Source organism: Akebia trifoliata, chromosome 8 (assembly GCF_017979445.1).
Source record: "Akebia trifoliata isolate Shusen 1 chromosome 8, ASM1797944v1, whole genome shotgun sequence".
In the NCBI taxonomy this organism is placed as follows: Eukaryota; Viridiplantae; Streptophyta; class Magnoliopsida; order Ranunculales; family Lardizabalaceae; genus Akebia; species Akebia trifoliata.
Genome location: NC_141382.1, coordinates 35,975,354 through 36,002,760, shown reverse-complemented (window position 1 = coordinate 36,002,760; position 27,407 = coordinate 35,975,354). Strand labels below are relative to the sequence as shown.

Genomic DNA, 27,407 nt, shown 5'->3' with positions numbered 1-27,407 from the left:
TTATATCTCTAACTAATCTATTAGGTGATTTGGATAATATTTTAAATAAGTTTTATTTGAATTTTGAATTTTTTGATTTATGTAGAATGAGAATTTTTTAAATTTTGGAGAACCCCCATCCCAATGGAGAGTTATTGATTAAATTATATTTTGAATTCTTTGAGACCTCTAGTGGAGGGTTCTTTATTAAATATCAAGTAGGCCTCATTTGAATAAATTGATCGTCACTTGAAATTTGAACCATGGGCTTAATTAATTGAATTTTTTTGTTCAAAAATTTTAATTTCATTTTTTAAGATTTGACTTTAAGTTAATTATTATTTTAATTATTAGTTTCAGATTTTTGAATTTTAGAGTTAGAAAATTATTGTTTTGCCCTCAAAGAGGACTTGTTTTGGGATGTCATTTTTTGACGTTTTAAAATATTTCAGAATTAATTTTTTATAAGGAATTCGATTAGAATATTAGTTTGTGTCACTTATAGATTTTTTATGTGAAAAGATCGTGAATCCTATAAGGAGTGTTTTCATAATTTTGTCAAATTTTGTGAAAATTAGCTAAATGGTTTATCTAGTTTTAGTTTGTTATTTTATGTGTTCGAAAAGATTTTTTTAAATGTAATGTGGATTCTAAGGATGTTCTGGTGTTAGGGGTATTTTAGTAATCTAATCATTTTTTAGTGATTTTTCTCGTAAAGATTCTTTTTATCTCAAAATGATGATTTCTATATTTTGGGGTTATATTTTCCTAATGTAGCATGATTTCTAAAGTTTTACTTGCTTGAAATATCTCATCTGATCTTTGGAAGTACATCTAGTGACAACTAAAAATTTTAGAATTTTCATCAGTCATTAGGAACCGTCGCAATCGGGTTGACGAGTTGATTAATCAAACAAGTGTAAAAATGAGGTGTCTACAATGTGTTTGTACTTGGTCCATGTGTTCGATGCATTTTGGATAGATGTGTACTCATGGATAGATGTGTACTCATGGCTTGATGAGTCTACCTTAACTTTTTATTTGATTTGCATATGTGTTTCTCTATTGAAAATTACTACTCTAGTAGGAATCGATTTGCATTGCAACCTTACACTCACATATCAAATATTTTACATGGCTTTTTATAGTATTTGTTTAGATGTTGATTATGTTCCTATGAATTTTATTTTAAATTTTTTTTTATTAAGGACGGTTTTAATCTGTCAGGTATAGTTCATCTATTTAATTATAGAAATTAATTCATGACGGTTATAAACCACCTCTAAAAATCTAATAATCTTCTTAAATCACATTAATTAAAGATGATTTTCAAACAACCTCTAAAAATATAACAACCACCCTTAAATCATATTAATTAGAGGTGGTTTTAAAACCGCCTTTAAATTGCTATTATTCGAGACGGTTTTGTAACCACCGTTACTTAGCCACTAAAAGTAATTAGCAATACCACTACAGTGGGCGTATGACTAAACTGCCCTTATATATATTTGAGGCAATTTTTAATATTTGATGGCAATTTAAAATCGTCACAAAAAACTTCATTTTTTGTAATGATAGGTACCTACCAAATCTTTTAAAAAGAAATCGGTAGATACCTACTAAATAAAATTTTCTCCAGTAAATCTATGAATTTGTTATGATAATATTAATCTGTATGTACAGAATTGGTAGGTATAGTGTTCGTCGTTATATCTTCTAGCAAGGACTTCTTTAGCATATAGTGACAAGTGTTAGTCTGTTTTGTTATAGTATACCTACCAAACATGGCAAATGAGAAGCATCCGGTGGACACTTGGGTGGGTGCAGTGAGAACAAGACAAAAAATTAAAAAAGAATTTAGGTGTGTGCAATGATACACTTTGTCTTTAAGATGGGTATCACGAGGAAGTGGGTACAATCAGCCATTTTCGTGTGTGCAAATAGCGCTTCCTTCATCATCGAGTCTAGCCCATCACTGCCATCAAATGAGATTTTGATTAAATCCGTTGCTTATGGTCATCCGATCTAGAAAATCTCCTCCATTAGACCATGTAATAAGGCTCACTTCAAATGCATTCTCATCCAAATTACCAATAAAGTCAGAAAAGAAAAAGAGATGAGAAAACAGTAAAAGTAGTGTCAGCTGACGTTTCTTCTTCCCAATTCCCACCATTGGTGCATTGTTTTCTTACCAAGAGAGATAAAAGCTCATTCGCCACGTCTCTCTCTCTCTCTCTCCATTCTACTCTGTAACCCTCAAGCACCAACATAGCCCTTAAAAACAATTACATTTCATGTTCCTTGGCTTCTTTACTCTTATTTCCGTCTGGGATTTTGATGTCTGGTTAACTCTCACGACTTCTGCATCTTTGGGTTCTGTTTCTTTCAACTTGAAAGTAGGTTTCACAATTGAAACTTAGTTGATTTTATGAAGTTTTTTAGCTGACCTTCACATGAAACTGCTCAAAACATCATTTCTTTTGATGGGTTTTATCAATTTTTCTAATAGATTGTTCAAGTCCTGGTGATGTTCTAGAGTCTTCTAGAAACTGCAACAAATGGGTTCAAGTGATAATGCTACGGTTACTATATGCAAGCCATTCTCCATAAGGTACATGGGTTCTTTTCAAATTCCTGTATAAGGTGCACACCCATCTCACTACATGCACAAAATTGATGATGGTGGTATATAATTTGTTGATTTTTTTAGTAGAAACCTTGTTTTTTTTTTAATCATTTTTTGATACTTGGTCGTTGTTTCGTACATAAGATGTTCAATATTGATGGAGTGGGGGTGTTTGATTACATCCCTCCCACTTGGGTTTTTGTTTCGAGAAGATCAATTTGAGTGAAATGGGATGGTTAGTGTATCATCAAGAGTGTATTCAGAGTGTAGAACTAGTGGTGGGTTTATATTTTGATTTTCGGCTTTTGCAAATTTAAGTTTCGATGGTCATTAATCTCCAAATTGTTGAACACTTCAAATTAATTGTCGTCCATGGATTTAGTACATAAGATCTTTAATGTTGATGATAGTGGTGTTTTCAGATTGCATCTGTTCCATTTGGTGATTGTTTCAAGAAGATCAATTCGATTTATGTTGGTTGGTTTTCGTATCATCAAGTGTGTATTCAGAGTGTAGAACTGGTGGTGGGTTTATATTTTGATTTTTTGGTTTTTGCAAATTTAAGTTTCGATGCTCATTGTTCTCCAAATTGTTGATCACTTCAAATTAATTGTCGTTAGTACATAAGATCTTTAATGTTGATGATAGTGGTGTTTTCAGATTGCATCTGTTCCATTTGGTGATTGTTTCAAGAAGATCAATTCGATTTATGTTGGTTGGTTTTTGTATCATCAAGTGTGTATTCAGAGTGTATTAACGTCTAGATTTGTTTCTCCAAGTTCTAGATTATGGCTTAGTGCATATGATGTTCAATGTTGATGAAGTGAACTTACTAGATTACATCTCTTTCACTTTGGGTTTTTTTTAAGCATTAAATTTTGATTTTTCAGTTCACAAACTTAATGTCCAGTGCCTTATTGATCTCTAAATCACTTACATTCTGAAGCATTTCCTAGATTTGCTTCTCCTAGCTCTTGATGTATGGGTTTAGTTCATAAGATGTTCAATGTTGAGGAAGTGGTCGTTTCGATTACACTACTCCCACTTGGGGTTTTTGTCTCGAAGAAGATTCATTTTAGTTCTACTGGTTGGTTTGTGTATAATCAAGCTTGTATTCAGAGTGCATAACTAGCAATGTGGTTTATATTTCATTTTTCGCAAACTTATAGATTTTATTCTAACAAGTTCTAGATCTATGGGCTAAGTTGCATAAGATGTTCAATATTGATGAAGTAGGATGGTTAGATTACATCCACTCACTTGGGTTTTTATGTCAAGAAGATCAATTATATGGGATATTCAATATTAATGAAGTGTGAACTACTTGGGATGGTTCAGTTTTAGCAACCTTAATGCTCAAAGCCACATTGATCTCCAAATCACTTAACATTCTGAATTATTGTCTAGATTTGTTTCTCCAAGTTATAGATTTATAGGTTTAGTATATAAGATGTTCAATATCAATGAAGTGGCTGTTTTCAATTACATCCCTCCCTCCCACTTGAGGGCATTTTCCTCAAGATTATTAATTTGAGTTATGTTGGTTGGTTTGTGGATCATCAAAAAATTATGTTTACAGATCACCTAACATGCTCAAAGCCACATTGATCTCCAAACTGTAAGACAGTTGGAATTATCATGTAGATTTATTTATATAAGCTCTGCTTGTATGTCTTCTATCTTTCCTTGAAATACTATTGTTTGTGATTTCAAATTCTATGTGAACATTTGTCATCCATGCCATTGAGGGATCATTATAACCTTGTACTGCACAGTTACAGTAAATTTCCTTTGTAGCTGTTTTTTAGGGATCCTACCATGATTTCATGTTAATTACTAGTACTATTTAACCTCATCTACATTTTCACTCTTTAGAAGGAATCTCATTTTATTTTTATTTAATTTTTGTATTTTAGGGAGTATGTTTTTGCAGCTCGCCAGAAAGATATCCGTTCTAATTGGCCATTTCCGGAGGAATATTTGCATCTTTGCATGAAGCATGGTGTCACCAAAGTTCTCCCACCCTTTGAATGTCAAGATTCCTCGCCGAACCGATTAAACAAAGATGGGGGTTCCAATTTTTCCCAGGAAGACAAAGCACATTTTGGTTCAGATAACAAGTCCGGTGTGGAAATCGGTGGAGATGGGGAAGTTATTAAGACAGTGGTCTGAACTATGATGTTGTTGTTCATCCCTTGGCTTCAAAAGTTCACATATCAACTACCAAACCAAGTTTTAATTTCCATGCAGATCTCACATCCTCGGTAAACCTCCTTGGTCTGGGCTAGCTAGACTCTTCATGTATGGTTCATTTTGTTTGGTTTTATGAAATCCTTGAACTTATCAAAAAAAATTATATTTGAATCAGTGTCTATCAACAGTGCCTTCTACTAAGAGGTCGATGTGCAAGCGAAAGAGACGCAAGGGGAAGCTTAAAAAACAATCAATAGTGGATATTTATGCCAAAGCAAGGTCTTGTACATTGAAGGATCTGGACAATATCAATGGGTCAAACTGAGATGTTGGTCGATCTAAGAAGCAATTCCCTACATTGAGTTTGATTGTCATCTTGTTTGTACAAACTATAGTCCAGGCTTCTACGAACCAATTATGTTTCGACATCTCTGTAAATCGCTTATATGTTTACTAAACTGTTGGGTCAACATCAATTCAAGCTTCGAAAGTTGCAACTTGGGTGTTCTAAACCTTCACACACCAAGTTAAGGGGGAGTATTAGGATTTGTGTATATCCTGTGGATAGGTAGCCATGTGTTCTTTCCTTGTTAATTTATCATGTAAAAATACATATATTTCTTAGGTTAAATTATGAGGGCTTCTATTGCGACATCAACTTGTGCTAGTGCCACACCAATTAAAATGTGTGCAATCTTTGGTGATTTACATATGAGGAAATGTATTGTGTATATATTATAGATGCCATTAGTATCAATGAGAAAGCTAGCTTCTCTTCTCTTCTCTCATTCTCTGAAACTTCACAATATTCTTACCATATAATGAAATATTCAAAATATTTGTAATACCATAAAGTACTCTTTCATTTTTAACCATAAAGTACTCTTTCATTTTTAACCACATATATACAGACACACCCTCCTAATTATGGTTCTCGATATTACATTTGGGTAACCAAAGCCTGTTTCTTTTTCTTGAAGGGATTGCAAGTATAAAGTCTTTCTTATCCTACAATATGATTAACCAGACATGTGTGAACAAGAAGGTCAAGATCAAAGAAAAAAAATGTTTTCAATCTCCTACAAAATTAGATATTATTTTTGTGAATATTGGAGGATTAAAATAGTTTCCATAATATTATCTTTACAAGAATTTCTAATGATATAATTAAAAAAGAATTCTCGACGAAAAATCACATTGGAGAATTATCAAGATTATTGTTTAGAAGCCAGAGGAGTTAGTGATAAAATATATTTTTTCAAAGTTTTGAGGATCTTGTGAACTGAAGACAGTACATAAAAGGAAACTCTCTGTAATGCTCTAATAAGATTAATTTAAAAATATATAGTAATTATTTTCATATGGAAATGGAGAGTGAGAATAAACCAAAACTTTATAGGCTAAGTAGATTGGAACCAAACGGATCGATGACATACCTGATACCTCTAATAAGGGATGTCCCACTCAATCATGAATGATTGAGTAGGGCATTTTTACCCTTTGAGATATATTCAACTTCTTCAACAGTCCACCCAACCCATGCTTTAAAACATAGAAAGAAACTAAATCATATTCTTCTTTTTCTTTTATGGTGGGTATGCTAGACTTGAATCCACAACCCCAAAAAAATGCATTTGTAAAATGTCAACTAACAAAAGCTATTGGTAAAAAAAAAAAAAAAGATAAGAATTTTGTATGTATTGGAATCCATTTCAAAGTCAATTCCATATAAGAACCTCTCATATGTTGATTAAGGTCTATTTTTATTTTTTATTTTTTTATGGATATCTAAATGTTCAATGATTCTCCCTTTCTATTTTTTTCCAACACATCTCTAGAATGATATATATGATTATGAGCATTAAAATTAATAAATTATTATTATTTATTCTATATTATGTGGATAGATGTGATCCTATTTTATTTTATGGAATGCATCATTTCCCTTTCTTTTGATCTATTTCCCAAGGTTTTGTCAATTTTGAATGTAATTTTATTTTGGAATATAGTTTATTTCATAGTAAGTAATTTTCTATATTTTTTATTATATTCAATGTCACTATATATTTTCCTCCACCATACACTAATTAAGTCTCTGACCCTCTTATGGGTGATGGGGAGTGTTGAATGTATATTTTCCGGATGTGTCGTACCCCAATTAAGTTACATGACCCTCTTATATTCATAGTTCTCCCCATCTCCAACACATACAAGAAAAGAAAAAAGAAATAAAAAAGATGAGGTGGAGGTTAAATTTGACACCAAAGTCCGTCGAATTTACTCCTTTTTATTCACATAGTGTTTAAAAGGGTAATTTACCCCATTTTCACATAGTGATAGATTGGTCTTTTAGACTAGTTGGTTGGTTAACATTCAATAATTGATAAAATAGCAACAAATGGGCAACCTTGCAATCAGGGCAATCAAAACTGGAGATTTCTTGGATTGATCTCCATCACTTGCAAGGAAATCATTCACTAGAATGAATTAGCTATGCAAGATAATTCAAAAGTACGTATGATAGTAAGAAATATACATTTGGATTTTTTTAGGCTTCGTAAAAGTTAAAAAAGTAATTAATTCACCACTTCCACAAAAAAATAATTGTGTCATCTTTGATTTATGAGTGAGATATTAAATCACAATATTCTCCAAATTTTTCGAAATTCATAAATTCTCCAAATAAGGGACCAACCAATTAAATCAATGGATTAATCGTAGATTTGTAGATTAATCAAAATATTGTAAAACTTTATCCTTCAACCTCAAAATTTTATCTTCTCTATTCTTTAAATCTTGAGAATGAGATAAGGATTTTAGGAAAGCTGAGTTCAAGATAATGAGTGTAGACAACCAATTTTTGCCTAGGCCGAATTCGAAAGCACCAAAAACCTTTCGAGAAGGGGTTTGACCTGAAGAAATTTTCAGAGGGTTCAAAAATCCAAAATTTACAAACAACCAAAGTCCGAAGACCATTTTCAACAAAATTTGACCTGGCCAAGGGTGACCCACGACTAGAAGACTTTATAAGCTTAGTCAAAGGTGACCCATGGTCAGGCAAAATTTTAGCCTAGCCAAGGGTAACCCATGGCCAAAACAATTTTTAAAACTGGCCAAGGGTCACTCACGGCCAGACACAAAATTTGCTTAGTCCAAGGGTGACCCACATCCAAGTATAAAATTTGCTCAGGCCTTACTTTACCTAAGGCCAATTTTGTTGGGTAGTTTTCTAACCTATGTACACTCGAATTTTGTTAGGATTAAGTACCCCTTAACCCTCATTTTAATAGTTTTTTCCACAAGAAATCCTATCATTTTACTCTTTTACCCTTTCTTTAATTATCCAAATAATTCTTTCATCTTGTTTTTAAGTAATTTACCAAATCCTCTAATAAACACTTTAGTTTTGCTTGATCCCCATTTAAGGTTAATAACCCCCATTAACCTTGGTTTGTTGAGACTCATCAAAGACAAATCTCTCTTTTACCCTTCACATATTCTTCACAATTCAAAGAGTTCCCATGGCATTCAATGTAATTTGACTAAATTTCAAAGTCTATGACTACTTTGTCCTCCTTAGAGAATTATCTAGAATTTGTGCCTAATGACCAACCTATCCCTAATTGGTTAGAGATTCTTTCAAGGAAAATGATCAAAGAGGTAAAAAATCTATCATCTAATTACATGTCATTTGGTTTAGTTCATTCATAATTGACTCAAGGTCAAGGTCTTAGGACCATTCTAACCTTCATCAATAATTCTCTAGAATTTTTGGATCTCTACCATCATACCCATTGATGATTAAGATTGGTGAAATCCAACTAGAGGATAAAGACTATCAAATCCAAGAAGAGAGAGGTAATTTGAGATTTCTCTAGAGGTTTTGTTGAAAATATTAGAAACCCTGGGCTTTAGGACAAGTTTATCCCCAAGGGTTTTACAAAATCCTATAAATAGAATCCTATCCAAGGCGAAAAATAGGATGAGCTGAAGTAATCCAAAAATTTTGTCCAGATATCTTCTCAAACTTTCAAAGAATTTTTAACCAAGAAGAAGAAGAAGAGACCAAGGTGAGATGTTAGAGTTTAATTTTCAGACTTTTTATGTAATTCCCTCTCTAAACCCCCCCTCTTTTACCTACTTCCTTCTTTTCATTTAAGCAAGTTTATTTCATTATTCTTTGTTTGTAATGATGTAGATTTATTTGCCTTAGTAAGACTTGGAGGTAGAGAGTAAAACCTCTTAGAGGTAATCTCGTCGTATAAGCCCTCAATAACTTCCATGAGAGCATTGGAGTAGATTAGTTGTATATTTAGGGCCTGTTTGGATACTAGGAGCAGAACTACTCTTCCAAAGAACAGGAGCTGAAGTACTCTATGGAGGAGCTGGAAAAGTAATTCTGTGTAGAAAGGGCGTTTAGCAATCAACTCTGTGAAGTACTGGCAGAAGTACTTTTGTGCTGGAAGTCTGTTTGGGAACCATACTGACTTCTCATGACTTCTAGAAAAAAGACCAGAATACCCTTATATTATACCAGTTACTGTTTTTTATCTTTTAGTGTCATAATATGCCTTCAAACTATACTGTTTTTGACATTTTAACTATAAATATTAATATAATATAATATAATAAATATTAATATAATATAATATAATATTTTAAATATTAAATATTAATATAATATGTTTAAATCCATTATACTCAAAATTTTCAAAAAAATTTGACAGACTGTTTTTGACATAGTATGACATAATATTAAAAAAAAAAATTGACAGACTGTCTTTTAGTGTCATAATATGCCTTCAAACTATACTGTTTTTGACATTTTAACTATAAATATTAATATAATATAATATAATATTTTAAATATTAAATATTAATATAATGTGTTTAAATCCATTATACTCAAAATTTTAAAAAAAAAATTGACAGACTGTCTTTTAATGTCATAATATGCCTTCAAACTATATTGTTTTTGACATTTTAACTATAAATATTAATATAATATAATATAATAAATATTAATATAATATATATATAATATTAATATTAATATAATTAAATATAAATATTAATGTGTTTAACTATAAATATAATATAATATAATATAATATAATATAATATAATATTTTAAATATTAAATATTAATATAATGTGTTTAAATCCATTATACTCAAAATTTTAAAAAAAATTGACAGACTGTCTTTTAGTGTCATAATATGCCTTCAAACTATATTGTTTTTGACATTTTAACTATAAATATTAATATAATATAATATAATATTTTAAATATTAAATATTAATATAATGTGTTTAACTATAAATATTAATATAATATAATGTGTTTAAATCCATTATACTCAAATTTTAAATTTTTTTTTTAATATTAATAAATGTTTCTTTCATTTGATTTAAGGGCAAATGAATTAGGAATATTTTCATAGAAAATTAATAAAGTTAAGGGTATTTTGGTCAAACGAACCGTTAGATTTTGACTCTCCGCAAAATGAGTTTTGAGAAATAGGTTTTCTCGACTTCTTCACAAAGAGTAATTTCTTGCTCTTGCGCGGAGTAACTCTTCGAAGGAGTTGTTCATCAAAACGCATCCAAACGATTTCTAACTCCCCGCAAGAGTCAGAAGTAGCCAAGGAGTCCTATCCAAACGCCTACTTACTTTCTTGCAAATTTCAATTTCTTAAACTAGTTTTTTTATTTTTATTTTTTTTCTACTTTTCTTGCAAGTTTACATTCCTAGAATAAAGATTTTTCTACTTTCTTTCTTAATGAGTTTAGAATTAGAGAGTAATCCCTCCTTGGAAGTAATCTTTTTTTTTCTAAATCCATTGCATGTATATACAACATGCATATACATTCACTTTGTTATTCTTTAAAATAGTTAAAAGTCTAAGGTGAGGATCTACCTAAATCTACACCTAACTTTCTAAGCTAACAGAAACAATCTCAAAGAGGACATATCTCATGCATAAGGTTCCTTGTCTTTCATGATGGTGTCCAACTCATTGACATCTCCTAAAGGTTAAACTAACAAAAAGATGTTCCCAAGTAAGCACATAACTCTTTAAATGAACCTTAGGATTCAAGAAGGTGAAATCTACATGGATTCCTACTAAAATCCTAGACTCACAAAAAATTATAATAAGCAATATTTTTGTTTTAACTTACTCATTAGTCTAAATCTTTCATTTGCTAAAATTAGATTATAGGTCTTTTGTTTCATAACTTTCTTTATAATTCCTTCTATTTACAAAAAAAAAAGAGTTTCTAATCTTCACCTATGGTCATATATTAGTAATCATGTTAAAATAGGTGGGGCAAGGTGCCTAACTTCTTCATTGTCCCTCAACCGAACCTCCTTACCTTAGATTTCTAAGTAGATCATTTCTCCTTATCTTTTGGACATGTGAGTCATTACAAGTCAACAAAAATAGAATTTAAAAAAAAATTATAATGTTCAATCACACTTTAATTGAATGGTGACGACTCTTAAACCCGTGTAGATGAACTCAAACCTTCCCAAAGGTTTCAAAGCCTGTGTATCTACAATGAGTTATGAAAAGAAACCAAAAAAACACCATTTGCATAATTCTCTAGCATTTTCCAAACTTTCTGAAAATTATTCGAATTTATCAAACTGAACCTCACCAAATAATTACCGAATCCAAAACTTGGTTATTGTGTTTAGGACTAATGTTATTCACTATTTAATCTAATTAACCCATAACTGCCATCAATGAGATTTGATTAAATCCAATGATTATGATCAATCAATCTAGAAAGTCTGGTCCATTGGACCATGTAATATGGCTCTCATCAAATGTATTCTCATCCAAATTACCAATGGAAAGTTTCTACTAGCAGACCAACTTTTACTTAACAAATTAAATCGTTATCTATAACATATAGTTTGGTGTGTTATATGTAAGAATGGTGGGTTAATAGAAACTCTCTTGCCAATATTAACTCCACAAAAAATAAATTAATAAACAGCAAAAAGTAGTTTCAGCTGACATTTCTTCTCCCCAATTCCCACCATTGGTGCATTGTTTTCTTACCAAAAGAGAAAACCTTGTTTTCCACATGAGTCTATCTCTCTTCATTCTACTTTGTAACCCTCAAACGCCTATATAGCCTTAGAAACAATTACATTTCATGTTTCTTGGCTTCTTTTACTCTTATTTTCGTCTGGGATTTCGATGTCTGGTTTACTCTCACGACTTCTGCATCTTTGGGTTTTGTTTCTTTCAACTTGAAAGTAGCAGGGATCACAATTGAAACTTAGTTGATTTTATGGAGTTTTTTTAGCTAACCTTCCCGTCAAATAGTTCAAAACAATATTTCTTTTGATGGATTTAATATGCTTTTATCTTTCAATCTTTCTGAATTCTAATACATAGTTAAGTCCTGGTGATGTTCTAGAATCTTCTAGAAGCTGGAAAAAAATGGGTTCAAATGATAATGCAATGCTCACTATCTCCAAGCCATTCTCCATAAGGTAAATGGGTTATTTTCAAATTCCTTTATAAGGTGCACATCAATTCTATATACATGAAGATCATGCTTCACTACATGCACAAAATTGATGATGGTGGTATATAATTTGTTGAATTTTTCTACTCGAAACCTTGTTTTTGATCATTTTTCGATTCTTAGTTGGTGTTTCGTACATAAGATGTTCAATGTTGATGAAGTAAGGGTGTTTGATTACATCCCTCCCACTTGGTTTTTTGTTTCAAGAAGATCAATTTGAGTGAAATGTGATGGTTAGTGTATTACTAGTGAGGTTTATATTTTGATTTTTCAGTCCTCACAAACTTAATGCTCAAAGAAACATTGATCTCTAAATCTTTTAACACTCTGAATTATCTTCTAGATTATAGTTTTACCCAAGATCTAGATTTATGGGTTTAGTACATAAGATGTTCAATGTTGATGAATTGGGAGTGTTTGGTTACATCCCTCTCACTTGAACTTTTGTTACAAGAATATCAATTCGAGTTATGTGGGTTGGTTTGTGTATATTGAGAGTCTATAACTAGTTTGACATTATTTTCAGTTTTCGAAAACTTAATTCTCAAAGCCACATTGATCTCCAAATCATTTAACACTCTGAATTATTGTCTATGGGTTTATTACATAAGATGTTCAATGTTGATGAAGTGGGGATGTTTGATTACATACCTCTCACTTGAATTTTTTTTTGAAGAAGATCAATTCAAGTTATATATTTTGGTTCAGTTTTAGCAACCTTAATGCTCAAAACCACATTGATCTCCAAATCATGTAACACTCTGAATTATTGTCTATGGGTTTATTACATAAGATGTTCAATGTTGATGAAGTGAGGGTGTTTGATTACATACCTCTCACTTGAATTTTTGTTTGAAGATGATCAATTGAAGTTATATATTTTGGTTCAGTTTTAGCAACCTTAATGCTCAAAACCACATTGATCTCCAAATCACTTAACATTCTGAATTATTGTCTAGATTTGTTTCTCCAAGTTCTAGATTTATAGGTTTAGTACATATGATGTTCAATGTTGATGAAGTGAAGTACTAGATTAGATCGCTTTCACTTTGGGTTTTTTTAGCATTAAATTTCGATTTTTCGGTTTTCGCAAACTTTATGTCCAGTGCCTTATTGATCTCTAAATCACTTACATTCTGAAGCATTTCCTAGATTTGCTTCTCCTAGCTCTAGATATATGGGTTTAGTTCATAAGATGTTCAATGTTGAGGAAGTGATCGTTTCGATTGTGTTGGATTGTGTATAATCAAGATTGTATCCAGAGTGCATAACTAGCAATGTGGTTTATATTTCATTTTTTTCAAACTCATAGATTTTATTTTAACAAGTTCTAGATCTTTGGGTTTAGATGAAGTGGGATGGTTAGATTACATCCTCCCACTTGGGTTTTTGTGTCAAGAAGATCGATTATATGGGATATTCAATATTAATGAAGTGTGAACTACTTGGGATGGTTCAGTTTTAGCAACCTTAATGCTCAAAGCCACATTGATCTCCAAATCGATCACTTAACATTCTGAATTATCATCTAGATGTGTTTATATAAGCTCTGCTTGTTTTCTTGAAATACTGTTGTTCATGATTTCAAATTCAGTGTGTACGTTTGTTGTCCATTCCTTTAAGGGATCATCATAACCGGTGTACTGCATTTGTAATTCCAAGTTACAATAAATTTCCTTTGTACTTATTTTTGAGGAATCCTACCATGCATGATTTCATGTTAATTACTAGAACTGTTTAACCTCATTTACACTATCACTCTTTAGAAGGAATCTCATTTTATTTTATTTTTTGTATTTCAGGGAGTATGTATTTGCTGCTCACCAGAAGGATATCCATCCTAATTGGCCATTTCCGGAGGAATATTTGCGACTTCGCATGAAGTATGGTGTCATGAGAGTGCTCCCGCCCTTTGAATGTCATGATTCCTCACCGAACCGATTGAACAAAGATATGGGTTCCAAATTTTCCCAAGAAGACAAAGCACATTTTGGTTCCAATAACAAGTCTTGTGTGGAAATTGGTGGAGATGGAGAAGTTTTGGAAGTAGAGAGTGATTATGGAGAAGACAATGGTTTGAACAATGATATTGTTCTTCATCCTGCCATGACTTCAAAAGTTAACATAACGACTACCAAACCAAGTTTCAATTTCCATGCGGATCTCACATCCTCAGTAAACCACCTTGATCCTAGCTAGACTCTTCATGTATGGTTCATTTTGTTTGGTTTTCTGAAATCCTTATAATTAACAAAAAAATTATTTCGGATCAGTGTCTTTCAGCAGTGCCTTCTACTAAGAGGTCGATGTGCAAGCGAAAGAAACGCAAGGGGAAACTTAAAAAACTATCAATAGTGGATATTTATGCCAATGCAAGGTCTTGTACATTGAAGGATCTGGACTAGATCAGTGGGTCAAACTGAGATGTTGATCGATCTAAGATAAGCGATACTGTACATTGAGATTGATTGTCATATTGTTTGTGTACAAACTACAGTCCAGGCTTCTTCGAACCAATTATGTCTCAACGTCTCTGTAAATCTCTTAATTGTTTATTAGACTGTTGGATCAACATCAATTGAAGCTTCTAAAGTTGCAAGTTGGGTGTTCTAAACCTTCACACAACAAGTTAAGGGGGGGTATTAGGATTTGTGTATATCCTGTAGATAGGTAGCCATGTGTTCTTTCCTTATTTATCATGTAAAGATACATATATTTCTTAAGTTAAATTATGAGAGCTTCTATTGCCACATCAACTTGTATTAACACCCAACCAATTAAGATGTGTGCAATTCATTGGTGATTTACATATGAATTGAGGTGGTGTTAGCAACAGTTGGTGTGGCAATAGAATCTCTCTATATTATAGGATAGTTGGTGTTTTTCTTCACACACACTTAAGGAACTGTACTGTGTATATATATTATATATGCCATTACCATCAATGAGATATTCAAAATATTTACAATACTATTAAGTACTCTTATTTTTAGCGACATATACAGACCCTCCCCCACCTCCCCTAATTATGGTTCTCAATTTTACATTTTGGGTAACCAAAGCCTATTTCTTCTTCTTGAAGGGATTGCAAGTTTAATGTCTTTCTTCTCCTACGACATGATTGACCAGACATATGTGAACAAGAAGGTCTTGATCAAAGAAAATTCTGTTTTCAATTTCCTACAAAATTAGATATTATTTTTGTTATCGATCTTATATAATAACAGTTCATTTTGGGCAGAAGCCCCAGCTGTTAGTGATAAAAATATGTCTTTTTCAAAGTTTTGAGGATCTTGTATAGTGAAGGGGTTGAAGATTAATTTAAAACTATATAGTAATTATTTTCATATGGAAATGGAGATCAGTGAGAGTAAACCAAAACTTTATATACCTCTAAGGGATGTCCCACCCAATCATGAATGATTGAGTTTGGCATTTTCACGTTTTAGATAAATTCAACCTCCTCAACAGTCCACCCAACCCTTGCTTTTTTGTTTTTTGTTTTTTGTTTTAGAAGGTATTCGTGAAGTTGGGTTCTAAGGTAGTCCAACCCAAGAAGTGGGAACACTTTTCACACATCTTACCAACTTGCTAAGTTGGCATCTTCTGCACCCAACCCCTTGCTTTACTTATTCCAAACCTTCTCAACACCGATTTCCATAAATAAGCTTCTTCTTCTTCTTCTTATGGTGGGTATGCTAGACTTGAATCCACAACCCCAAAAATTGCATTTGTAAAATGTCAATCAACCAAGCTATGGGTCTGAGCCCCAGAGATTTCTTTTTCTTTTGAAAACAGAAAAAAAGGTCTGGGTTTTTTTTTTAATATATTGGAATTCATTTGAAAATCAATTCTACAAGAACCTCTCGTATGGTGATTAAGTTCTGATTTAATTTGTTATTTTTATTTTTTCCAACACATCTCTAGATCAAATTCTATATATCATGTCAATGATATGATTATGGGCATTAAATTTAATAAATTATTATTATTTATTCTATATTATGTGGATGGATGTGATCCTATTTTATTCTATATTTTTTTTATTGAGTTGTGTTGGAGTGACCTCAAGTTGGAACCTCATATCGCACTTCTTGAAAAGCATCTATGATTCTATACACTTTCACGTCAAGATGTGCAATATGAGGTTCTAGCCTTAGGTCACTTCAACAATATTCTTTTTTATTATCTTCAATGTTTAGTGTATATTTTCCTCCACCATACCCTAATTAAGTCTTATGACTTTCTTATATTTATAGTTCTCCCCCTCTCCATCTGATTTGTCTTCTGGAATAGTTGGTTGGTTAGCATGGTATTAAAATCAGGTTCGTATAAATCACAGGTTTGATACTTTCTAGTTTTCACTCTTGAGTGTGTCATACTCCAATTAAGTCTCGTGACCCTCTTATATTTATAGTTCTCCCCCTCTCCAAAACATTACGAGAAAAAAAAAAAAAAGAGGGAAGGGGGATTGGTTAAATTTGACGTGAAGATCCATCAAATTTACCCCTTTTTCAAATGGTGTTTAAAAGGGCAATTTACCCTCTCTTTTGTAAACATAGTGACATATTGTCTATTAAAATAATTGGTTGGTTGGTTAACATTTAATAATGGATAAAATAGCGACAAATGGATAAAACTTGCAATCAGGGCAATCAAGACTTGAGATTTTTTGGATTGATCTCCATCGCTTGCAAGGAAATCATTCACTAAAATGAATTAGTTATGCAACATAGTTCAAAAGTATGTATGATAGTAGGTAAATATACATTTGGATTTTTTTTATGGTTTATAAAATTTAAAAAGTAATTAATTCTCCAAATTTTCATCCATTGGACCTTGTGATAAGGCTCTCATCAAATGTAATCTCATCCAAATTACCAATATAGAGTTTCTACCGGTAGACCAACTTTTACTTACAACACACCAATCCTTATCAAATTAAATCGTAATCAATAATTAGCTATAGTTTGGTGTGTTATATGAAAGATTGGTGAGTTAATAGAAACTCTCTTACCAATATTAACCCCCTGAGTCCAATTTAACTCAACAAAAAATAAATTCACATACAGTAAAAAAATAGTTTCAGCTGACGTTTCTTCTTCCCAATCCCCACCATTGGTGCATTGTTTTCTTACCAAAAGAGAAAACCTCATTTTCCACGTCTCTCTCTCTCTCTCTCTCTCTCTCTCTCTCTCTCTCTCCATTCTACTCTGTAACCCTCAAACACATATATAGCCCTTAGAAACAATTACATTTCATGTTTCTTGGCTTCTTTTACTCTTATTTTCGTCTGGGATTTCGATGTCTGGTTTACTCTCACGACTTCTGCATCTTTGGGTTCTGTTTCTTTCAACTTGAAAGTAGGGATCACAATTGAAACATAGTTGATTTTATGGAGTTTGTTTAGCTAACGTTCCCATCAAACAACTCAAAATACTATTTCTTTTGATGGGTTTAATCTGCTTTTATCTTTCAATCTTTCTGAATTCTAATACATAGTTAAGTCCTGGTGATGTTCTAGAATCTTCTAGAAGCTGGAAAAAAAATGGGTTCAAATGATAATGCAATGCTCACTATCTCCAAGCCATTCTCCATAAGGTAAATGGATTCTTTTCAAATTCCTTTATAAGGTGCACATCAATTCTATATACATGAAGATCATGCTTCTCTACATGCACAAAATTGATGATGGTGGTATATAATTTGTTGAATTTTTCTACTCGAAACCTTGTTTTTGATCATTTTTCGATTCTTAGTTGGTGTTTCGTACATAAGATGTTCAATGTTGATGAAGTAGGGGTGTTTGATTACATCCCTCCCACTTGGTGTTTTGTTTCAAGATGATCAATTTGAGTGAAATGTGATGGTTAGTGTATAACTAGTGAGGTTTATATTTTGGTTTTTCGGTTCTCACAAACTTAATGCTCAAAGACACATTGATCTCTAAATCTTTTAACACTCTGAATTATCTTCTAGATTATATTTTTACCCAAGATCGAGATTTATGAGTTTAGTACATAAGATGTTCAATGTTGATGAATTGGGAGTGTTTTATCACGTCCCTATCACTTGAACTTTTGTTACAAGAAGATCAATTCAAATTATGTGGGTGGGTTTGTGTATATTGAGAGTGTATAACTAGTTTGATATTTTAAATTTTCATTTTTTGAAAACTTAATTCTCAAAGCCGCATTGATCTCCAGATCATTTAACACTCTGAATTATTGTCTATGGGTTTATTACATAAGATGTTCAATGTTGATGGAGTGGGGGTGTTTGATTGCATACCTCCCACTTGAATTTTTGTTTCAAGAAGATCAATTCGAGTTTTTTTGGTTGGTTTGCGTATCATTAAGTGTATATTGAGAGTATATAACTAGTTTGATATTTTAAATTTTTAGTTTTCATAAACTTATAAGTTCTCAAAGCCACATTGATATCCAAATCGTTTAATACTCTGAATTATTGTCTATGGATTTTAGTACATAAGACATTCAATGTTGATGAAGTGGGGTATTTAGATTTTGCATTCTTCCCACTTGGATTATTGTTTCAAGAAGATCAATTCGACTTATATTGGTTGGTTTTATGTCTCATCAAGTTTTTATTCTGAGTGTATAACTAGTGTTGAAGTTGAATTTCAATTTTTCAGTTTTCGCAAACTGTGTTCAACACCAGACTGATCACCAAATCATTTAGTATCCTGAATTATTGTCTAGATTTGTTTCTCCAAGTTCTAGATTTATGGGTTTAGTTCATAAGATGTTCAACGTTGAGGAAGTGGTCATTTCGATTACTCTCCTCCCATGTGTGGTTTGACTCAAGAAGATTAATTTTAGTTGTATGCATTGGTTTGTGTATAATCAAGAATATATTCAGAGTGCATAACTAGCAATGTGGTGTATATTTTTTGATCTCCAAATTGAATAACACTCTGAATTTTCAAATAGATTTTATTTTAACAAGTTCTAGATTTACAGGTTTAATTGCATAAGATGTTCAATATTGATAAAGTGGGATAGTTAGATTACATCGTCCTACTTGGGTTTTTGTGTCAAGAAGATCAATTCAAGTTATATGGGTTGGTTCAGTTTTAGCAACCTTAATGCTCAAAACCACATTGATCTCCAAATCACTTAACATTCTGAATTATTGTCTAGATTTGTTTCTCAAAGTTCTAGATTTATAGGTTTTGTACATAAGATGTTCACTGTCAGTTTAGTGGCTGTTTTCGATTACATCCCTCCCACTTGAGGGTTTTTTCTCAAGATTATTAATTTGAGTTATGTTGGTTGGTTTGTGGATCATCAAGTTTGTATTCAGATTGTATAACTGTGGTGAGGTTTATATTTTGAATTTTTTTTTTTTTTTTTTAATATAAGCTCTGCTTGTTTTCTATATTTTTCTTGAAATACTGTTGTTTGTCCTTGATTTCAAATTCAGTGTGAACATTTGTCGTCCCTTCCTTTGAGGGATCATGATCATTACTGTTGTACTGCATTTGTAATTCCAAGTTACAGTAAAAAAAATTTGTACTTGTTCTTGAGGAATCCTACCATGATTTCATGTTAATTACTAGTAATGTTTAACCTCATTTGCACGTTTACTCCTTAGAGAGGAATCTCATTTTATTTTATTTTTTTGTATTTCAGGGAATATGTTTTTGCAGCTCGCCATAGGGATATCCGTCTTAATTGGCCATTTCCGGAGGAATATTTGCAACTTTGCATGAAGCATGGTGTCACCAGAGTGCTCCCACCCTTTGAATGTCACAATTCCTCACTTAACCGATTGAACAAAGATGTGGGTTCCAATTTTTCCAAGGAAGACAAAGCACATTTTGGTTCCAATAACAAGTCATGTGTGGAAATTGGTGGAGACAGAGAAGTTAAAGTAGGGAGTGAGCATGGAGAAGACAGTGATCTGAGCTGTGATGTTGCTCTTTATCCCATATCTTCAAAAGTTCACATATCAACCACCAAACCAAGTTTCAATTTTCATGCGGATTTCACATCCTCGGTAAACCTCCTTGATCTTGGATAGACTCTTTATGTATGGTTCATTTTGTTTGTTTTTATGAAATCCTAATACTTACAAAAAAATTATAGTCGGATCAGTATCTTTCAATCGTGCCTTGTACCAAGAAGTTGATATGCAAGCGAAAGAAACGCAAGGGGAAGCTTAAAAAACGGTCGATGGTTGATATTTATGCCAATGCAAGGTCTTGCACATTGAAGGATCTTGAAAAGATGAACTGGGATATTGGTCTAAGTGTGATACCATACATTGGTGATCAAAGTGTTATAAAAAGTAAAAATATGTTCGAAGTAAATGGAAGTGTTGATGTTGACTTCGATTGCAGACATAAATCAGTAGAGGGGTTCTGGAAGACGAAGCATCCAGGAGATGACAATGCAGAGATTGGCAAAGTGATGGGTAAGAAAAGACGGATAATGAAGATTTATCTCAACAGATGTAAATTCAAATCTCAGAACGGAAAAGCGCTCTCTCTTAGAACAGATGAAACCAAGGTACAGTTTCTGATGCTGATATCTTCTGCTTTATGGGATATGTCTGTCAAGATGCTTCTGAAAAAATTATGGATAACAAAATACCGGGCACTAGCTTTAGAAAGACACCACAGATTTTGTGAATTAAAACTCGTCCGTATTACCTAAGCAATCTCTAAACATTTTATATCTTCTGTACTTCTGATTAATGATCTTTTGACTTGATTACCAGTCTCCATCTTCCCTTTAGTTGATTCTTTATCTTCTAAGTTGATGTGAAAGACATATGCCGAGTCTTTCATAGTTGGAGTTTATTATGTGCATTCTACACAGACTTTAAGGAGGGAACATGTCACTCTATCTTTCGAATTTCATGGGATTGATTACAATTGCTACTGCCATATATTTCAGCACGATAACAGAAAAATCCATAATGTTATCCATAGCACAGGCATCCCATATATTACTCCTAAAGAAGAAAGTATTTCATTATCTTTCCATATTCAATAAAAGTATACCAATAAATGACATAAATACAGTTTTATAAAATGAATTTCCAACTTATGAACAAATACTTATTTAAGTTACATCTCAAAAGCACCCCCCCCCCCCCCCCCCCCCCTACCCCACACCCACCCACAAGCATGGAAAATTATCTAATATTAGAAAATACATATTTGAGAAATAGATAAGAACATCTAATGAATTCTAAAAATTGAACTAGTAGAAGTGCAATACATTTTTTTCTTCGAAGTAAGAAATAACATTCAATGTGCAAATAATTTAAGGTTATCCTAGGGAAGAGTCTAACTACTAACACAGATTAATGATTATGATTTATAAATATTTTCATAAACAGGATAGAAGAAAAAAACTAAAACTAATATTTGCTCAAGAATTAGGTAGTGGAACTTAAAAGTGGAAAACATAGTGTCTTTAAGGAGAAGATGGGTAATGAATGAACATAAATAACAATGTGCAATGAAATAACATGTTAAATAAAAGAATTAGCAAAAGAAGTTCGTATTGGCTTTGTAGCTATGTGATTTTTTATGAGGAAAATTGCACTACCACTTGATTTGGAGCTGCCACCATTATTTTTTAGAAGAGGGTTGGCCACCCGGAAATTGTTTTAGAAAATTGTTTCTGTTTTGGGCATTGTAGTCACTCTCATTCACGGATAAAAGCATTGGTCTACCTAGAGTCTAGGTAAGGAGGTTCAATTAGAGAATAATGAAGGTGTTAGGCACCTTATTTTCTCCACCAAAGCATGGTTTCCTTCAATTTGGCCATTTTTTAGTATTGTCGAAATGAAAGAGAAAATGTATGGAATGCATGAGAGGTGAGTATGTGTGCATTGAGTGAATAATGTACCCCTATAAAAAGAGATTTAATGTAGGTGTGAGACATGAAGGAATAGCCAATTGAGAAGAGTACCCCCAATGAGTCTACACTCTTTGGATGAAATGGGAATGTTGGCCTATGTGTTTTAGGGACATTCCATGGTTGGAACTCCCCTGACGCGTTGGCCTTGATGCATGCATGTCATGGCTAGAAATTTAATGTTTCAACCTCTCAAGAGAGAGACGTTTGTATTCATCATCACCATGCATGTGAAGGTGTGTGCATTTGTGTATATTATGATGCATGGTATGGGGTTAAGAGGGCTTCAACCTCCATCCTTTCAGTTAAACCGCCTCAAGGTTGAGGTTCAACCTACTTGGGCTGAAGTAGGGTTCTCTATTACATCCTAAGGTTATCTAAAAAGAAATTAAAGAGGGGGAGTAGATGAAAGGGGAGAAGGGGAATGCACTACTACAAATTAAATCCTACTCTAACCCACCTTGTATGCTTGAGTTCTTCTTCTTCTTCTTAAGTACTTAATGAAGTATTTATGTTGGATCCTTTTTTAAGAGAATAGAAGGAGAGAGAGAGAGTAGAGATTTGTGTAGAGTTTAAGTTTGAGAGGGGGGCATGAGAGCATGAGATTTCTTAAGGAAGATGGGGGTTTGTAGAGTTTTGGGACACCTTTTAGGGTCAAAAGGGTCCAATTTAAAAAGGTAGGCAAATGCAATGGATTTTAAGGAGAATATGATTGGAATTTGGGATTAATGGAGGGTAAAAATGGAAAATGGGCGGTATGGGCTTTTCGACCCATGCCTTTAGGTGAAGCCCATGTGGGGTTGCCCATTCTCATGAGGTGGGGTGAAAATCCAACTAAATGGGGTATGGGGTGGTGGTATGAGCGAATGGTTAAGTGATGGGACTAGGTGAGTTGATTAAGGAAAAGTGGAGAGGTATAGTATGAGGGTGACTTGTAAGATGGTTTTAGAGAAAATAATGGGATTAGGTGATGACATGTGATATGGTGGGGGGAGGGGGGTTGGATAGCTTTGGAAGAAAATAATAGGGTTTGATTGATTGAATTTGGGAGCGTGAGGGAGGTGATACATGTGGCAAGATTTGTGAAAATGGGTTTTTGCTTTGTTGGACCTTGACATGGATCAATGGACTTTGATTGGGGGTTTGGAATAGTGTTGGATTTAAAATGGTCATGGGTATGGGATTGGTCTTAGAAGTGATATGGAGATGAGCTTTGAAGTGGTGTAGGAATAGTTTAGGAATAATGGTGGGCATAGTGGTTGGAAGAAATTGGAATTGGTTTTGGTTAGGATAAAAAATGGGTTTAGAATGGTAATGGGCTTAGAAAAGGGTAGGTCTAGACAATGCATGAATGCATGAGAAAATGCAAAATGGTACTTATTTGTGGGCCCATAGGCCAATTAAAGCCTTTGTTCTTTTATTAGAACGAAAGGGTGGATTTTCGAATATTTGGGCCCTTGCGCCTTTTGGTCAATAATTAGGCTTGAAATGCACTTTTGTGGGCCTTTTCGTGTAGGGCCCATACAAATTGGATTGTCTACAGGCTTAAAATAGATTATTGTTCGAGAATTGGCAACAAAATCAAAGTGTAGAAACTTTAAAAAATATAAAATGGCTAAAGAGAAGCAAAAAAGTAGTAAGTGAAGCCAAATGTCAGGCATGTGATGATTTGTGTAATAGGTTAGGTTGAGTGTTTTGTTATCCGCTTCCGCTCATGGGTGTCGCGTGCTCACGTATAGTGCCCCAGTTCGACCTATGACCCTCTTATATTCATAGTTGCGCCTTCCCCATCAAATTGGTCTTTTGGGGTAAATGATTGTCAATATGGTATCAGAGCACTAGGTTCATATAGGTCACGGGTTCAAGTCTCCTCAAAGGAATATTCCACCCTTATGGGTGAGGAGTATTGAGTGTTGTGTTATCCACCTTAGCTCCCAGGTGTCACGTGCTCACGTACCGTGCCCCAATTTTGGCAGAGAATATGATGCATCATATTCTTTTACAAGTTCGACCCGTGACCCTCTTATATTCATAGTTGTGCCTTTCCCATCAGATCGGTATTTTGGGGTAAATGGTTGTCAATAAGAGATATATTTACAAATTTACAAGAATGAAAGTGGAAAACTAGATTTGTAGATTGAGTTAATTGCATTAGGAACGAATACTGAAGGGTTTTGGTAAATAAGACCCCAACTTTCTTTGAGGAATCCTTCATCAATTCTAACTTTTCCAACGGGCGCCATTGTGTGACTTGCAAAAAAGACTTAACTCAATGAAAGAGAAGAAAAGTCTATTCTTTTTTCTTTTATTCATCAATCTTCAAAAAAACTAACTCAATGAATTTATATAAATAACTCCTTCAGAACAACTTAGAAATCTTCTAAAATACTAAAAAGTAACTTCCTAATTTATCTATAACATATTGCTAACCTTCTAATCCTATTATAACATATCCCTTCCAGATAATTTGGATTTTGAATCACTCATCAGTCCAAAAACTTGTCCCGAAAAGCCCATGAGATTAATGAGATGTTACAATCTATGGCATCCATGAGTGGAGACAAAGCAACGGGTCAAATGGCTTTTCCATAGCATTTTGACTCTGTTGAGGAGCTTTTTGACTCTCTCTCAAATAACATGTGTAACCTTTATCCCAAAGATGTTAGGTGCTGATGACATCTCAGAAATCAGGCCAATCAGTCTTGTGGGTTAACTAAATGTACTAAATCATCATAAATATAAAGATTAAACGAGGTACTTCACATGCTTGTGGGTTTTTGAGTGCAATGTGGTTTTTTTTCTTCCTCTTATATGGGTCTTCCTTTAGACATATCTAAGATCCAATCATTGAAAGGAGAAGAAAAAGATTTTGTCTCATGAAATGCTACGTATCTTTCAAAAGGGGGAAATCAACTTTTATCAAAAGTGCATGCAGGTATTCTGGTTTATTTCTATCACTATTATCATTTTTTTTTAAGTGTTGAAGTGCATCTTGAAAAGTTAATTAAGTATAATCTTTGGAACAATAAGGAAGGAAATGGAAGCTTTCATCTAGTAAAGTAGAAACTAATTTGCTCTGCAAAGAAAAATGGGGGATTAGGCATTATGGGATTTAGGATTATAAACTCAACATTAATCGGGAAATGGTTTTGGAGTTGATCAGACAAGTTTGTGGAGGAGTTCTCAATGCGAAGTATGGAGAAAGGTTGTTTGGACAAGAATTGGATAGGTGAAGTCCTACTATGGTTGCAGTGTTTGGACAAGCATTGTCAAGGTTCTACTCAAAATTCGTATGAGGATTGCCTTTACGGTCAGCAGAGATAATAAATTAAGATAACGAAGAATTGGAACATACCAAAACACATACTATGGAAGCCAATCTGTAAAATTAGGTTTACTTAGTGGCTACAAAATGTAATTAGTGTGAACTCAATCCAAGGCAGATACAAATAATCACAAATATGATACCATGTTTTGAGGAAATTTTTAGTTGGTTCCTGCCTCGAGAATGGATCTAATATGTTTTGCATCGTTACTGTGGTATCCAATCCATTGGACAATAAACTCAATTCCGCTTTGAGTCACCAAGAGACTTTAGGCATATGTCTTGACCGAAAGGCGCATGCTTCAATCACACCTCACGCCAAGGCATATACCTTTTGGCTGCCTCAGGGTGTGTTTTTATGCTTCATCCTTATACCTTGGGGTGTTTTTAATGAACCTCACCCTGAGGTATAAGCCTCACATGCCTCTAAAACCAATACCTTTAGCTAGAAGCTTCTTTTCCTTTTACTTAGCTCCTAGAAAATAATGTTCAATCTGCATGTGAAGAATATGGCTTGCATTTGTTCTGAGCTGTATTGAAATTCTTTTGTGTATTATTAGACCCTCTAGTGATAAAACCTTGGTGGTCCACTTTTTTTTTCCTACTATGATATTTGCTACTTTGGTGAATGTTAATAAAACCGATTATCAAATTTCTCCAGGAATTGGTTGCTAAACTTCAGGTTTAAAATCATCACAAGGAATTATCTTGAGTAGGAGTGAAACTGAAACTCTCAACTGATAAAATCAGAAATCTCAAAACATTAATGTTTCGGGACCTTTGTATCTGCCAACCATGATTATACTTTGGGCTTCTTTTATTTAGCTGATGATTTATTAGAGCTTCTACTTGTGCACGATGAATGATTTATAAAGCACGCATTTACTTTATTTAGCGAAAAATTTGTACTGACATTAGTTTTCATTCAGGGGAAGTGTGTTGCAACAACTGAGTACAAGTTTGGAACTGCATTCGAAGGCATAGAAAGGGGAAATCCTGAATGGACACAGCTGAAAGACAGTATCATCCTCAGGAAGGAATCTGGACATTCAGAGATAATGGATCTTACAACTACACATACAAAATGCTTAAAAGGTCACAACAACAATTCTCGTAGAAATCATTCTCCAACAATTTCTACACTCAAACACAGAAGATGAAGCCAAAATGGAGCCGCACACCCATTGTGTAATTAGATCAACCTTGACATAAAAAGATTTAGATCTTTTTTTGTTTCTCAAATCAGTGTAGGTGAGTCAGACATAGAGTGAAAGAACATCGTCATTTGGCGATGTTAGTGAAAGCAGGACACAGGATTTAGCAATAGAGATCGAATAGAAGTTCAGATCTAAGTGTTAAACTTTATCAAACCAGTTTAAGGTCTTCTTGTTTTTCTTATGCATTTCCAGGCTAAGATTGTGATCATCAAAGCTCTATATTAGTCATCTGTGGAGACGATATCTGTGATTAATACATGTTCTTCAAGAATATTTTCTTACTAGCTCAATTCACGTCATTTTCAATGTTTATATTATTTTTTAGTCTTCGACTTCCTCTAAAGAGAGTGTGATGCAACGAAGAATTTCTTGTTCTCCATATCTTCTCATTACCTAAATCTATATTTTTCCAATCTTTCACTCATGAATTCAATTTGGACACCAACTTTTATTTATAATGCCAAACCTTTTCAAAGTAAACAATTTCTTGAGATGTAAATAGTTATTCTTCGTTTTTTCACTATGGTGCTCCATCTTTTCTTCTCCTAGAAAATCACATATCATTTCTTCTCTAAACGTTCTCTATGAAGGAGAAAGATCAAACCCATTCCTTCTTCAAATGG

General features: G+C 33.2%; 1 protein-coding gene and 1 long non-coding RNA gene across 4 annotated transcripts; both read left to right on the top strand.

Moving 5' to 3' along the window:
* Positions 1 to 1,900: 1,900 nt before the first annotated feature.
* On the top strand, positions 1,901 to 5,456 carry LOC147396614 (uncharacterized). The gene is made up of 4 exons (XR_015180236.1): positions 1,901 to 2,375; positions 2,489 to 2,590; positions 4,522 to 4,869; positions 4,974 to 5,456. It is a non-coding gene; the product is annotated as an uncharacterized LOC147396614 (long non-coding RNA).
* A 6,761-nt stretch (positions 5,457 to 12,217) lies between these two features.
* LOC147396613 (uncharacterized) lies at positions 12,218 to 27,074 on the top strand. 3 transcript variants are annotated; one of them, XM_086451569.1, is made up of 4 exons: positions 12,218 to 12,311; positions 20,002 to 20,368; positions 20,458 to 20,880; positions 26,497 to 27,074. In XM_086451569.1, exons 1-4 carry the CDS (start codon positions 12,259 to 12,261, stop codon positions 26,725 to 26,727), a joined length of 1,074 nt encoding a protein of 357 aa, XP_086307695.1. In that variant the 5' UTR covers positions 12,218 to 12,258; the 3' UTR covers positions 26,728 to 27,074. The 3 variants fall into 3 exon arrangements, with proteins under 3 accessions (XP_086307695.1, XP_086307697.1, XP_086307694.1); XM_086451571.1 differs by lacking the exon at positions 12,218 to 12,311 and adding an exon at positions 17,428 to 17,947 and having other exon boundaries at positions 20,467 to 20,880; XM_086451568.1 differs by lacking the exon at positions 12,218 to 12,311 and adding an exon at positions 17,436 to 17,947.
* The last annotated feature ends 333 nt before the right edge of the window (positions 27,075 to 27,407 follow it).